The following is a 15,720-nucleotide window of genomic DNA, read 5'->3' on the forward strand; positions in this document are numbered from 1 at the left end:
CGCTGGGTGCGGTCTAGGTGCCAGCCCAAATTGTAATTAATGGCCTGCAGTGTCAGATCTCTTTACATCATCCGTCACTGCCTTATTTATCAGCTGTATGCATCTCTGTGTTGCTAATCCTTGAAGACATTTAATTTCAGCATGTTGCGTAATAAAATGGCAAAAATTCTTTGAAAGTACACATTGTCCATAGCTCCGTGTCTGGGTAGTTTACTTGTGTACAACACGGAAATCGGTCCTACTGGACTCCAGATTATTTTGTGCTGTTTGATATGAAGTCCATGGGTCAGACAAAGGCTGGGTAGTAATAAAGTGTTATCCTACATTAAAATGATATAGTGCTGTTAAATACTGGCGTGTCATTTATATGGATAGGAGGACTAAGCAATTAATTATAAAGAACATTTTAAATTGCAGTTTAAGTTAATGCAATATGCAACTTAAAAGAAGCATCAGTTATCTTAGCAAAGTTGAAGACGCTTTAAATAGAGACCCGAAAAAGACATTGTGCTGCGTTGAACACCTCCAGTTTTGTTTTTTTGAGTGCTCAGCTGATAGAAGCTCTGCTACCAGGAATCAAACCAGAGTCTCTGCAGTAGTGGGTGAGTGTTTTTTTCTTTTTTTCTTTTAACCTATGAACTACCTAAACGCCCCTACAATGAAACATTATAAAGTGTCGAAATAATAAAAATATTCTGTGGTGCAGTTGCAAGTGTTATATCATCATTACCATTTAATCATAATGTACACATAGACAGTTAACATGGAACTGTAGCTTGACTTGTGAAGTTAGTTTATTTATATAGCCCAAAATCACAAATGTCCCTCAAAGAGCTGTGCAACTTGTACAGCATAGGACACCCTCTGTCCTTAAACATTTGATGCAGATAAGGAAAAACTGCCCCAAAAAATCTTATAACGGGGGAAAAAGGAAGAAACCACAAAATTTAAATTGTAGTGTATTTAATCAGAGGAATGTTTTAGGAGAAAATGTTACTCACACAAACCAGCACACCTGAGGGAGAGGATCCAGTGACCTCAGTGCATTGAACATCTGTATCATACTTCAGTAGGATATGAATCATCAGGACATGTCCACACATGCATGCACACACGTGCACACACACACACACACACACACACACACACACACACACACACAACAAAATCAGACAGAGCACTTTGGGCATATTGTTTGTCTGACCCAAGTCAGACCCGACCTGCTATCTCTCAGGATCAGACAACTCCTTTCATCAGACGATCACAGAGATGCGTTTGTGTGTGTGTGTACGCGTGTGTTTGTTGACTTATTTTTGCACGCTACAGCAGTATGTGTGACTGCATTAGTAGTACTCTGTGTTAGGGTTCTATGATGCCTAAAATAAAATTAAGGTTCTAAACGTTGTTCTCACAGTTATCTTATTTCAAGCTTAAGCTGATTTTTCTCTCTTTTTTTTAAAACAAAACAAAAGCTATCATCCATGTAGTATTATGTAATTGTGGCATCTAAATGTAGATATATGACTAAACACAATTATGTGCAATCCTATAGTGTGTGTGTGTGTGTGTGTGTGTGTGTGTGTTAAAGGAAGAAACAGTGCAACAGAAAGACAGCCCTGCATAGAGAGCTCTCTGTGTCAGTTTGTGATCTGGCTGCGACAGAGACTGCAGCGAGCAGCTGGAGGAGAGACGTTGCTTCTTTATCTCTCCTCCTGCTCCTGTCCTCTGCCTTTGATCTCTCTCTCTCCTCTCCTTTTTCTCTCCTCTCCTCAGGCTGTTTCATATTGTGCTCCTTTGTCCATCTGGAACTCTGTTCCCGTTGCACTTCAGGTGTGTGTGTGCGCTTGAATCAAGTTGCTGCTCATATTTGGAGCAGGATATCATTTCAAGTGTCAGCCCACATTCCTAGTTGTCCCCATTGTTATTTATTACACAATACCATTTCTTCTGAAGGCAGGAAATGCAATCCTTCTCTGTGATGGTGCCAACAGAATCTGTGTCTGCATATGTAGATTGTTGAGCGAGTGTGTGTGTGTGTGTGTGTTGCATTTGCTTTGTAGGAGAAACGTTTTTAAAATTTAATTAATTTAAACGTTTTAAGTGAAAGGGTATGGAGACTGACTGATGCTGGATTTTTAAGGTTGATAACAATATCAATATTTGAGAGTTCAAAATTCTTACAATGATATATCGGCTGATGTTTGTTGTTTAACATAAACACATGACATAAAAAGCATTTTTCATTATGATCCCTTAAAGTTGGTCAATTAAGAGTTGTGGCCAAGATGGTATGTATTACACGAAACATTTTACAGATGAAGATTAAACTTGTCAATGCTCTCTGGTGGACAAAAAATGTAATGGCGACACAGTTTGTATATAATAAGCTAAAATAGGCCCAGCTGATGTGTCAGTCAGCCTCTACTGGACACACAGGTATTTTGTTCTCATCCTTGGTATGTAAAGCTTAGATAAGTGCTGACTGGTGCAGTGATCAGAGTCTGCACAGCCTGGACACACAGAGAGTATACAAATAACGTAGACAGATGCATCACATTCATTTTATTGCCTGTTGAAGTGTCTACTGTTGAAAAAACATCCAATGTCTTCACTCCCTTAAATTGCCTTCCAACAGTTTTGTCCTTGCCTCACTTTGTGACATGTTGTCGCTCTGTTTTTTCTCTCTCTCTTTCTCTCTCTCAGGAGGCTGTGGGGAGGGTTTGTCTGAAGGAGAGAGGACGGGACGTGTTGGTGTTGCGGAGAGTGACATCCTCAGTGACGTCTCCATCGGACCGGCCCTCACCCACATCATCAGGGGGCGGGTCCAGAGAGGAGGATTGCGACAAGAGGTCAGTCCCTCCTCCTACATAATAAGAGCCCTCCAAACCAACAGTGGCAACAAAAAACATAATCATAGTACTCGTCCTTCTCATTTTCAGTTTTTTACTTTGGTATTTCAAGTTGCAACCACACGCTCTTGCATGTACATGCAAAATATCAGTAGTTCTGTCAACACTGTGTATGATTGTGTGTGTGTGTCTAATGTATGCTTTAGCTTCTGGCACAGAGCGGAAAGAATAGAATGGCTTTTTTGTTTTCAGCTGAAAGGGAAACAAAGATGACACCAAGACTGGTTTACTTCCTTCTACAAATCAGTGTATGTGTTTAGGATCATATGTGTGTTTGCGTGTGTGTGTGTGTATGTATGTGCATTTTCACAAAGTCAGTTTCTTTGCGCTGTGTTAGTGTGTATTTAAGCCAGTGTTTGCCAAGACCTAAGGCACAATGCAGGGAGTGTCAGTGACAGGCAGGTTAAGTGGGTTTGTGTGTGTGTGTGTGTGTGTGTGTGTGTGTGTGTATGTGTATATACAGTGCTCAGCATCTTCAGTAGTAATCAGTTCCCTCTGAATGTTACTGTAGGAGCTGTCACAGAGAGGGTTTTAATCTCTTGCGCTCTTAGCTGACAGGGGCAGACGGCAAGGCAGTTTACCCCACAGGAGAGCACCCTTCCTGGGTATGCAAAGCTGAGGGCTGATCCTCTGTAAGTGTTTAGATATGAAGATGACCACCGAGCTAGCTACGCTTGCCAAGGCAGAGGAGGACATAGACGATGAAGATGATGAGGACGATGATGATGAGGATAGCAATCATGGTGAACATGGTAGCATATCAGAAATCTGTACATTTGATGTTCCCCATTTTCGCTTCATCGATGACGACGATGTGGAGGAGGAAGAGAGGGAGGGAGGATGGAGGGATGGAAGTGGTCGTACTTGTTGCTCATTCTCTAGTGAGGAAGATTATTGCGACTCTTCGTCTTACAGGTATGTGGTGGTGTCGGGGACGCCGCTCAAGATCTTGGAACATCTGCTAAGTGACCTGCGGTTGGACGACCAAAGAGGGGCACCAGAGAGCAGGGAGAGCGGTAAGTTTGTCAACACACACACACACGTGAACACACGTCTCGTAAACATCGTGCACAGAGACACATCTGTGAGAGGGCAACCATACACACAATGTGGCTGTATCTCCCTAAAGAGATAGAAACATAGATAGAAAGAATTAGAGTAAAACAAAAGTTAGTGGAAAATTAGACCGTCATGTAAATAAAGCAGTTGAGATGTTTGTCTCTGCTGTTTGACCAAAGGTATGTTTAAAACTAAGAAGCAACTCCCCACTCTCTCATTCCAAGGAATTTCATTGTCAGTGCCACACAACAAGTTACAACACAGCCCAGCCTGGACCTTTCTCTGTCTCTTTCATTTTCCCCGAAGTGGGCTTAAACCTGGGAGGTATGCACGCCCCCTTGATTATACTGTCTGTCTGTGTGTGTGGCTGCATGAGTCAGTCAGCCCTCACACCACATCCAGGTGCGTGTGTGTATTCATTCAGCCATGTCATTGCCTGTAAATATGAGGAACTTTCAAGAGGTTAAATGCTCTAATGGGTTTGTGAAACGATTCCCTCAGGTTGCTGTAGGCATTTCTGCTGCAAACAATTTCAGTGGTTTGTTAACAGTCATATCTCATTTTCACAATCCTCAAGTTTACAGTACCTTATAGCTACTGCGTTCTTTTGACAGTGCAGCAGTTAGTACTATACTGTTTTACCTCTGGGCATGTTTTGTCATTTGTTTTATAGCTGTGTAGTTAGCACAAAGACCACATTAAAAATAGGGCTGCAACTAATGATTATTTTCATTTTGATTTATCTTGACTATTTTTGCACGTGATCAGTTAATCGTTTAGAATATAAAATGTTAGAAAGTAGTAAAAAGGATTGAAAAATTGCCAATGTGAAATGTTTAAATATCCGTTTTGTCCGATCAATAGTCAGTTTACAATCAACATAGAAAAACACGGGATGCCCCCTTGGCTTAGGGGTTAAGATGTCACCATGAACCGCATTGTATCGAGTTCAACTCTGGCGGCGACCTTTTGTTGCATCCCTCTCTCCCTCATTTCATTTAATCTCTCTGCTGTCTATAATAAAAAGGCATGAAATGCCCCAAAAATACAATAAAAACTAACAAAAAAATGAGAAAAGTTGCAAATCCTCACATTTGAGATGCCAGAACCAGAGAATATTTGGCATTTTTGATATTTATCCAGCTTAAATGTCTCTTGATTGACTAATCAATAAAGCAACCAACTGTTTCAGTAAAAGTTGAAAGTGTGGATGTGAGTTGACTTGTAATGTTGACTACAGTATGTGCCTCTTTTATCTTAAAATATTATTAATGTAAGATAATCACTCCTGCATAGATAAAAAGGAAAAAGCATGTAAGTAAAAATACAACATCTTGTCATAGTCAGTGGATCTTAACTTATTTTCTTCTAATTAAATTCAGCATCACCCTGGAGCCCAGGTCCAGTAAAATAATACTTTTATCACACAGGAACATGTGGGTCCCAACCTGTATTTTATAAAACATGCTCTTGCCTGTTTGCGCCATTTTAAGACAAGGCGTCTTTATGTATCAACTCCTCAGCACCACCAGTTCCCAGCAGTCCACAGGGAGCCATCTCACTGAATTGCAGGAAGCACACGAAGAAAGAGGGAGAGATGAATGTAGGCGAGAGAGAGAGAACTGAGATGGTCTTTGTGGAGGAAGACTGCCTGATATTTATTCACTCAAAAGAGAAAAGACACACTTTTTTCCCCTAAGGCTCGGGTTGATTTAATTATTTCTTTTTGTGGGTGCAGAGGGAGAGGGAGAAGCAGGGATGCGGATCAAGAGTGTATTTGCATGTTTGGCTGTCTCTCTCTCCGTATCTGTGTGCGTGCATCTATCGGCCTATGTGTGTTGAATAAGCATGAAGGGTGAGCGTGTGTGTGTGTGTGTGTCTGTGTGTGTGTGGGCCCTCTGGGGTGGTGCTGAGCATCAGTGTGCCGTTTTAGCGAGCTTAGCTCTGCAGCAAACTGAACAGGCTTGAAGATGCTTCCACAGAGAGAGAGAGCGATTACCCCAACCACCCCTCCCCTTGTACACATAAAAACACACGCAACAAAAAACGCAGCAGATTACTGCGATTACCTCAGCAGACACACACACATTTTCTCTCTTTTTCCTTATTCTCTCACAAGAGATAAAGTCCCCAAGGTCAGAAGTGAATGAGTTATTCATCAGGGTGCTGTGTGTGTATGTGTGCGTTTGGGTGTGTATTGCTGTGTCTATGAGTGTATGTGTTTGACTTTGTGCATGCCAGCGGGCAAACGCAGAGGGCATATGTTGAAGATGAAAATGGATATTTATCATCACAGAGAGCTGAGAGAGGGCGAGCGTAGGAGGAGAGGAGTAGTGGGAGGAAATGTAACTGCTGAGAAGGAGAAAATGAAAAATGGGGGTATAGGGAAGCGGACGAGGACAGTTTGGGATGGAAAGATTGAGGGAGGGAAATAGAAGGTAAAAACAAGACTGATGGCTGGTCAAGAAGGAGCTCTATATCCACAGATTGAAGAGAAAAGGACTCAAAAAAGAAATGGAAAATGAAAATAAGTCATGAGGATTTTGAAAAAGTGATAAGCACAGTGAGATAATATAATATTTCTTGAGAAAAGATTTTATTTCGGAAGAGAAGACAGTTGATCAAACATTAATGCTGCGGCCTCTGCTCACTCTTCTATAATTGATTTCTTTGCTCTCTGCCCGACAAAGCCATATTTGGGTCACACATTTTCCCCAGGAAAGAGTTTGACACCACACACACATGCGCTCGCTCTCGCGCGCACACACACACACACACACACACACACACACACACACACACACACACACACACACACACACCAGCACCCCAGCTCCCTCACCCAACCAACAATATCTCATTACCCATCTGCCACAAGGGCTGTTTATACTCTGTTCTTACCCATTGAACACCTGCTGTGTCTCACACACACACTCTTGTCGTCTCACTTGCACGAATTTCCTCTACTCTGATGAATTTCTTTAGTTTTTGAAGTTGTTAGGAATACGAGCCAATAGAAAGAGAAACCTGTATCTCTTTTTTTTTTTTGTGATTATAAATGTTTGTTTAGCTTTTTCCAAGTTTTCAGCCCCCTGAAAACTTGGTTTAAAACTGGGTATTTATCTTAACATTATATATCCCTGACAAAATAAGCAGCAATCAGAGCTAACATTTGGGGGGAAAAGCATCTTATGGTAAAATGTATTAAAACTAAAAAAACAAGCAACCTCTAACCTCTGCAACCTCAAACTTATGCTGTGCAACCAAACTTTGGTCTAACCCACAGACTTACTCTTTGTTTTGGTCTCCACCAACTCCTGAGGGAAATATATGGCTCTTTAGCTGCTAAATGCTACACTATGTTCACCAGCTTGTTGCTAACTTTGTCTGTCTGTCATTTGGTGCTAAGCAGGTAGCGTACAGTGAGTTTTTAGAGCTTTTTTGCTAAAGAGCTTGTGGGTTGCAAAAACAAAACAATGAGCTTGAAGAAGCTGTAAACCTCTGTGGGGCTGAGGGGAACTGCAGAGCTGGTGATAATTCTCTGTAGGTTCAATACTATGACATTACACGTAGTCATTTAATACATTGTTATTGATTAAAATTATTGATTATTACTATTCTTAAGCTACTTAAGGGAAGATGGGAATGATCATTAAGTTAAGGGGTTAAAGTCTGTTTGTATGTTTTGTAATGTGGCTGACACAAAGAGGATACCATTCACTAGTATGTGATGTAGACTGAGGGAATCAGCAATGAAGTAAGGGAAAAGGGAAGAAACTAAAAGACACTTTCATGAGACTTTCCATATCTTAATTCCACAAATAAGTTGAAAACTTCATTTGGATCACTTTAATAGTGAAGGCCTTGGAAGTGACTGATGATGTGTTTCCTTTGTTTCAGAAATGCTGCTAGATGACTTCCTGTTGACCTACCTGGTGTTCATGTCCACCCATGACCTCTGTCAGGCTCTGCTGGGACAATATCCTTACTGTCAAACACACACATAATCACACATACACATCCTTTCAGCCTCCACACTGTCCTTCGTTGTCTCCTTGACCGCTCTCACCTATAGCACTGCCCGCTGCAGGGGCCAGGAGGAGGGCAAAGACACCCTCTTCAGGAAGCGTAAGGTACTGCAGCTGGTCTCCCACTGGAGCAGGCTCTACAAGGACTTTCTCAAGGATGAGGAGCACGTCAGGAGCTTCATGAAGGTACAGCACTACTCGCCTTCATCACATCTGATTTTTTATCTTTCTTCTCACTCTGTTTCTTGTATTTCAATTATTTAAATGAGTTTGATCCTCTGGTGTCCTTTCACGCGTGTCATTGAAGAACATAAGAAGTCTCATTCATCTTCATTCGTCTCTGTCTTGTTCTAAAACTGGGTTTGTCCTTCCTCAAGTTCTGCACAACAGGACATCAAACCTTTTGTGGAGAGAGACAGAGAGCTGAAAAGCGTGTGTGTGTGTGTGTCTTTCCTGATCTTTTTTGTTTGCTGCATCTCCTGTTAAACTGAACTGTGTCTCAACTTTCTCCGACAGGGGAACCTTGTTGATGTTTTAATCTCATCCTTCTGACAAAGCAATAGGAAATTGAAAAAAAATACAGGCACTTTCATGGTGTATCATATGAGGAATGAGGATGATGATTCACATCTAATAACAAGTAACAAATAAAATTAGCCTAAACTGAAGTACTCTGCCACTTATTGTATGTACAAAATGCAGTATCAGGAACAGGACAGTCATTTCTCACGACAAATGCTGCTTGTATCCCCTATGTTCCTGCTATATTTTCACATGGTCGGCTGAATTGGATTTGAATCCCTGAGACAACCGTGACACTGACAAACGCACACACAACGCAATCCCACGTGTACTCAACCACACGCTCACCCACAACAAGCACACACACTCACCAATCACTTGTCCCTCCGTAGCTCTGTGCCTGGTTGCCATGGAAACCAAAGTGCGAGGGTTGGCATGGGTATAATCTCATATGGAGTGCGTAACCCAGGTGATAGTTGCCTAGTAACAGAGGAATGAGTGAGGAATTGAGATGGGAGGCTATGGTGGGTCAATGACAGCGATAAGCAGGTGTGTGGATATGTGTGTTTGTGTGGATCTTTGCAAGTTGTTAATGTTATTGCCTCCTGAGCTTTTATGCTGCTTACTAATCCTCTGGCATGCACACACACAGACGCTACAGAGTGCGCCTAGTCACCCATTTAAGTACAAGGTACAGAATTTGTCTGATGTTTCTTAAATGTAATCTGCCTATGCAGCATAATTTAAACTTGATGATACTCAGTAAATGAGCTGCACAGACTGTAATGTTGATGACACGTGTTTTTGTTGGTTCGAATCATCATCATGACCACAGTTGTATGTCATACCTTATCTTTGCCCCTTTCTCCTTCTTGTCATTGTTCCTCTAATAAACAGCAGTGTATGGAAAGTAGTATTTATTGACAGTGTCTGAAATTGAACTCACCTCCATCATCAATACATATTTTGAAATAAAGAACTGACGTGACTTTTTTTAGCCATAATTCTGACATGTTAAGATTTATGTGCTATCCTACAGCTGTGGGTAGATAACAGGATAGCTGAGCACAAAGTCTGAGAACATCCAAAGACCAACGACTAAGGCATTCAAATCTTATTCCTGCAGCCAGTTACCAGCTTTTCTGATGGACCAAACAAACAAATATGTATTTATATCAATCAATAAGTGTTTTCATGTGATTGTGGGTGTGATATCATGGATCTCGATTTTCTTCTCTCTCTCTGTCAGACCCTGTACAGGTGTGTTTTAGAAGATCTGTATGAGTTCCCCACGCTGGAGAAAGACCTGAAGGAGTTCCAGAAACTTCTGCGTCGCAGACAGTAAGTATGTTTGACTCTGCACAAGGACTTTTGTTCTCTGTGTTAAATATGACTGCCTGTAACTGTGTGTATCTTTTTTTTCCATGCCTGCCTCCATACATCATCACTGTTGTGCTTGTTTCTTTCTTGTAGCACTGTGGATGATTGCCCTCCAAACCAAAAGGTAAGCCAGAGAGACGGAGGGTGGTGGATGAGAGGGAATATTTACTACATCCATGCTGCATTTCACTGTCAGCTTCATTTTACTGATATGACTTCAAATCTGCTGTGCTAGCTTCCAAATGTTTAAATGGTAAAAATTGTTTTGTATTTTTTTGTAAATATAAAATTAGGGGTGCAGTGATATTATTTTTTTATTCAGGTGGTATAAGTACCTGATTGTGTCAGCTGATGTTGAGTACTTAAATTAATCATTCATGCCAGTACCATGAATTTAGCCAAGTATAGGAAGTAATTAACGAATTACATTCAGTGATACAGTAAACTGCTTTACATTGTAAAAAAATAGGCACTTAAGCCCATAGAGGTTCAACTGTGATAGTTAAATCTGAGCTGTGTAGTCGCTGATACAGATTCTAGAGATGTTATCAGGGCATCACTATATTCAGTGAAGTATAAATACAGTATTATACATCTCAATGTTTCTTCTGCTCTCTCTCTGTCAGAGTAAACAAATGTATCAGCAGTTGAGTTTGAAGGAAAACAGTTTACAACAACGAAGTCCACCGACTGACACTAGAGAGGGTGAGTAAAAGACACAAACGCATGCACACACATATACACAACATAAAACGCAATGCACTGCCCAGGACTGTACGCAATTATGCATAATGACAGTCTGCGAGTTTTAATTTCAATGTGCACATGCAAATTGCTTAAATACAGCGTGTTTAGTTTTTTTGCCTATTTGAGTGCTTGACAAAAATTAACTCATCTCCCTGTGCAAATACTAGTTTTTCTGCATGTGCTTCATTATGATTTTACAGTATTTCAATTTTTTTTATTTTAGCTATTTACTGTGGACATTTTCCATGTTTCTCTCAGTTATTTGTTGCGTGTATGTCAGTGCTGACTCCTACCTGAGTGTCCACACCCACCCCTCACTGGAGGCCCATGAGATGCTAAGGATTGTGGGTCTGAAGATGGACAGGGCAGAAGAAGAAATGGTGCTTGCTGTGGTCTCACACACTGGAGGTACACACACAAACACACAGATAGTCAACACATAAACACAAGTATTAAGTCCCCTCTTGAAAATGCTAATTTTCTACACCAGTGGTTCCCACCCTTTTTGTCTGAAGTTCCCCTCTCAGCCCTGTCAGACGAAATCAATTACTCCCTCATCGACACCATGCAACGAACATGTTCAAAATATGTTCTTGTGAATGGATTATACACTGGATCTTATTTAACACTATTAATAACCTAAAAGTCAGAATTGTTACATTATGTTTCAATACACTTGAATAGTCAATGTTTAGGTCAATTTGGTCAAGTTTGCATTCACACTTTAGAGTGGCAGAAACTGGATCTTTCAACTGTTTATTGATTACTTTTAGCTAACTATTTTAACCATATATCAATTACCTATTGCTATTTCAACTTTTTCTACATTACTTTTAGCTATTTCAACCATTACAATTAGCTATCTATATTAACCATTTATCCTATACTTTTAACTTACTATTTCAACTGTTTATTCATTAATTTTAGCTAACTATTTATTACTCTTAGCTTCTTTACTTGGCTAACTGTTTAGTTTAGTTTAGTACAAGTACCCCTGGTTGGGAATCACTGTTCTACACTCTTGGCTCTAAATTATTATCATATTCTCCCTCTCCTTCTTCTTTTCTGTTTATATTTGTCTCTGCAGAGCGGAGGGTGTTACAGCCTAGTGACTGTGTGTATTCAGAGTCTCTGACCCCACAGGGAAAGCTCATGGCCTGTCGCAGGGATCTCACTGAGATCTTGGTATGTAAATGTGCTGTTCTGTTTGTGCTTCTGTCCTTCTGTAACAGTCAATCTTTCCAATTTTATTGTAGTATTGATAGAGGCTAAAGATGCAGCTTGCAGGTTTAAAACAAACCACAGTCTCTCCAAGATCCGATTATTTGGGCATTTGTTATTGTTGGTAGCCTCTGTGTCGTCTTCTGGCTAAATCAGGCTTGAAAATTAATATTTTTAATACCCCAACTGACACATTTTCACAGTGTTAGGCTGAGTCGTGCATTATAAGCAAGAAGGAAAAACTTAAGCCAGGTGATCGCTATCAACTCTGATTCAATGGGAGAGAAAAGGTGTGAGCCACAATTATTTTGTTGTTGCCCAACCGTGATAGCAGGATTTGAAAGTGCTGTATCAGGGCAAAGTGTTGTTCTGTAATGGCATATTTTTCACAGTGGAGCTTCAGTTGTGAATTCTTAAATAAGTTTGCAATATTGGGCATTTTACAAACTGCAGTTCTGTGGATTTTGGTTTCTTGTTGGATAGGTATATTTAGCAGCCTGTCATTCACAAACCAGCAGATCTTCTACATTTGACCAATTTAAAAAATCTATTGTCCAACTAGTAGGCTAGTAGGCATGTAATATTTAGTTGTAATTCGCATATTGTCTGCTAGGTTAACATCAATTGTCAGGCTCACATGCAGAATTGTAGTTAATAAACCTGTGATAACCTGTGACCTATAACCAGAGTTGGACAGAATAATTATTATTATTATTGTAGGAATTACCGTTCCCCTGTCAGCTTTTAGTTCTGCTTCTATGTAAGCTGAAGGCACTTAGGCTCTAATGGCTCTATGCTATAATGTTTCTTTTGAATGTTGTGTATCCCCCCACAGCCTCATTGTTCTGTAGTTCATTATGAGGTGAATATATTGTTACTATTGTTAAGCTTATTTAGAGATAGCCCTACTCCTGTAGATAGACAGTACGTACAGTATGCACTGTATTTTTGTGTATACATTTGTTTTTCTGTTTACTAACTTAACTTTCCATTATGTATGCAGCCTCCTTTAACGGACAGTGCTGAGCTAAGCAGGAGGCCGGTGCGACTCTTAGGTATTAACACCTGGGATGTGGCAGCTGCTTTCACACACCTGGACTGGAGCCTCTTCAAATCCATCCACGAGGTATACACACACACACACACACACACACACACAAATATATGCATGTGGTTTATAATAAATTCATATTCATGATAGAGATTGCTGGAACATAAGCATTAAAGATGCAAATGCTCTACAAGACTTGCTGGATCATGAGTACAGAAAGTCTTCTTGCAGCTGAGTGACTGTCAGGAAGAACTGAATATCTGTGAAAATGGGGAAGCATAGTACAGATGAAGAAACACAGGCTGATTATTACACTGTTATATGGATGTTATTGTATCTTCAGGAAATCTAGACAATGTTTTGTGATTCCCATTCTCAAATGTGAGTATTTGCTGCTTTTATCTGCTTTATATGATTGTAAATTCATTTTATTTGGGTTTTGGACTGTTGGTTGGACACAATGAGCGATATTGTCACCACAAGATGTCACCTTCTGGGTTCTGAAAATTTGTGACTGGACATTTTGTAGACTAAATGATTAATCAAATAATTGAAAAAGTAATGGAGAGATGAATCAATAATGGTGAGGTATCTAAGATCTTAGAGGGAGTGCATATTTTTGGGGATATTTTTCCGTAAAAACTTGATGTATTTCACTCACACTCTTGTTTCTCTCCACATGCAGCAGGAGCTGGTGTACTACACCCTCAGCCATGCTCCAGGTACCGGCCACACGGCGGCGCTCTCAGTCTTGCTCCAGCGCTGTAACGAGGTCCAGCAGTGGGTCATGTCTGAGGTGCTCATGTGTGTATCGCTCAACAAGAGAGTACAGCTGCTCAAGAAGTTCATCAAGATCGCAGCTCAGTAAGAACACACACACACTCTCAGAAATATACACAAATAAAAGTGCATGTATCAAGAGCATCAAGATTTTTATGCATTTTGATAATTGTTTTTTTTATTTTTGTCTATTCTTAGTTGTAAAGCCCAAAGAAATTTGAACTCTGCGTTTGCCATCATTATGGGTCTTAACACAGCAGCTGTCAGCCGACTCAACCAAACCTGGGAGGTAAGCGTGTGCGTTCTTGCATTTAGTGTATTTATAAACATGGCATTGTATTTATTTTAAATTCTGACCAAACACCTTCCTTTCAGAAATGTCCGGGCAAGTTCAAGAAGATTTTCTCAGAGTTGGAGCTCATCACGGTAAGAAACTTACTCAACAGAGATAGAGATAGATGCAGAGCTTGAAATATGTTGATAATCAAATTTTGAAATTCCTTATCCTTTTCCAATCCTTTTGTTTCACTCTGTTTTCTCTTTCTCCATCTTGCCCCCCATCTTTCTTCAGGATCCATCTCTGAACCACAAAGCCTATAGGGAAGCCTTCAAGAGGATGAAACCTCCCAAGATCCCTTTCATGCCTCTTCTCCTGAAAGGTATCATCTCTAACCCCTCCACACACACACTGACACACACACTCATTATTGTTTTTGGTGAATGAACCCTTAATGCACTTGTCCCCTGTGCTTAGATATCACCTTTATCCACGAGGGAAATAAGACCTTCCATGACAACCTGGTCAACTTTGAGAAGCTGGTGAGTTGAGTCAGTTCTGTAAAGTCTTCCGGTGTTTGATAACAAGATGAGATGCATCAACAGGTGATTGATTGATTTATCACATAAATAGTAAATGGGATATAAATGCAAGGATTTATATAGCGCTCTTTTCCATACCTTTACAATTTGCCTCTCATTCACCCATTCACACACACACTCACAGCGAGCTACCATGCAAGGTGCTGGCCTAACCAGCGGGAGCAATTTGGGGTTCGGTGTCTTGCCCAAGGACACTTCGACATGTGGACAGGAGGAGCTGGGGATCCAACTGCCAACTCTGTGATTAGCGGACAACCAGCTCTACCTACTGAGCCACAGCTGCTCCCATCATATGTTCGTTTCACAGTAATTAGAGCAGCATGTTGCCAAAAAGAAAGAAAAACTCTCAGAAATTGTATGAGTTTTTACAAGCTGGGAAAATAAGAGACAAACAGCCCAATCAGTCACAATCAGGTGCTGGTGTGTGAGTCTGCATCGCAAAGAGTAGCCAGTCACCTGGCAAAGAAATCATCATTATTTGTATTAATGAACAACCACATAACACTGCAGATCTATTACTGTAGTTATTTAAGTTTTTCCTGCAGAGAGAATTTAACGGCAGCCACCTTGCTTGAATTCCTTGTTCCTTTTATTAAAACTATTAATATTGGAGAAGAAAAAAAAAGCATAATTAATGTTAGTGGAAAGGGGTAAATGTGTCCAGTCTGAGAATAGGAGGCAGTGACCGAAGATGGAGGGGAGAGTGCTGTTTGTTACAGATCAATGAGTTGACTGATGGATTGAAACCTTTTATAGAATATAGGGGAAATTCATTGAGACCAAGCTCTATTTTGCAAGAGTGCCATGCTTTCTTTTTAACTGGTGACTTTCACCTCAATGCACCGTCACTGAAAGTAAAACTGTTGCAGGTTTACAGTTTTATTGCCTTAAAGAAAAATACGGTCAATTGAGGTAGCGGCTTTGCCTCATTTTGAATTAAAAAAAACTTTTGAGATGTTATTTATGTTGATATTTAGTGCTATGGGGCAGTACAAAGCTGCTGTAAAATATTAGATCTTGATTGTTTGGTATTGCACTGACGCAACATGTCTTCTCCTAAACCAACAGCATATGATCGCAGACACAGTGAGAATGATTCGCCACTGCCAAAGCGACCAGCCAGGTGAGTCTTCTCACTCTTCTG

At 40.4% G+C, this 15,720-nt stretch overlaps 1 protein-coding gene across 2 annotated transcripts in view; it reads left to right on the top strand.

The window, feature by feature from the left end:
* rapgef5a (Rap guanine nucleotide exchange factor (GEF) 5a) overlaps positions 1 to 15,720 on the top strand; it is a 48,159-nt gene that overhangs the window by 28,731 nt on the left and 3,708 nt on the right. For both annotated transcript variants that reach the window (XM_044170976.1, XM_044170975.1), the window contains exons 10-25: positions 2,704 to 2,849; positions 3,825 to 3,925; positions 7,869 to 7,947; positions 8,038 to 8,182; positions 9,768 to 9,859; positions 9,992 to 10,022; positions 10,525 to 10,603; positions 10,904 to 11,053; positions 11,733 to 11,830; positions 12,870 to 12,992; positions 13,603 to 13,781; positions 13,896 to 13,986; positions 14,073 to 14,123; positions 14,269 to 14,356; positions 14,452 to 14,516; positions 15,645 to 15,699. In XM_044170976.1, the coding sequence (XP_044026911.1) occupies positions 2,704 to 2,849; positions 3,825 to 3,925; positions 7,869 to 7,947; positions 8,038 to 8,182; positions 9,768 to 9,859; positions 9,992 to 10,022; positions 10,525 to 10,603; positions 10,904 to 11,053; positions 11,733 to 11,830; positions 12,870 to 12,992; positions 13,603 to 13,781; positions 13,896 to 13,986; positions 14,073 to 14,123; positions 14,269 to 14,356; positions 14,452 to 14,516; positions 15,645 to 15,699 (1,573 nt within the window). The remainder of the gene's footprint in view (positions 1 to 2,703; positions 2,850 to 3,824; positions 3,926 to 7,868; positions 7,948 to 8,037; positions 8,183 to 9,767; positions 9,860 to 9,991; positions 10,023 to 10,524; positions 10,604 to 10,903; positions 11,054 to 11,732; positions 11,831 to 12,869; positions 12,993 to 13,602; positions 13,782 to 13,895; positions 13,987 to 14,072; positions 14,124 to 14,268; positions 14,357 to 14,451; positions 14,517 to 15,644; positions 15,700 to 15,720) is intronic.

This window comes from Siniperca chuatsi, linkage group LG17, assembly GCF_020085105.1.
Source record: "Siniperca chuatsi isolate FFG_IHB_CAS linkage group LG17, ASM2008510v1, whole genome shotgun sequence".
Classification (NCBI taxonomy): domain Eukaryota; kingdom Metazoa; phylum Chordata; class Actinopteri; order Centrarchiformes; family Sinipercidae; genus Siniperca; species Siniperca chuatsi.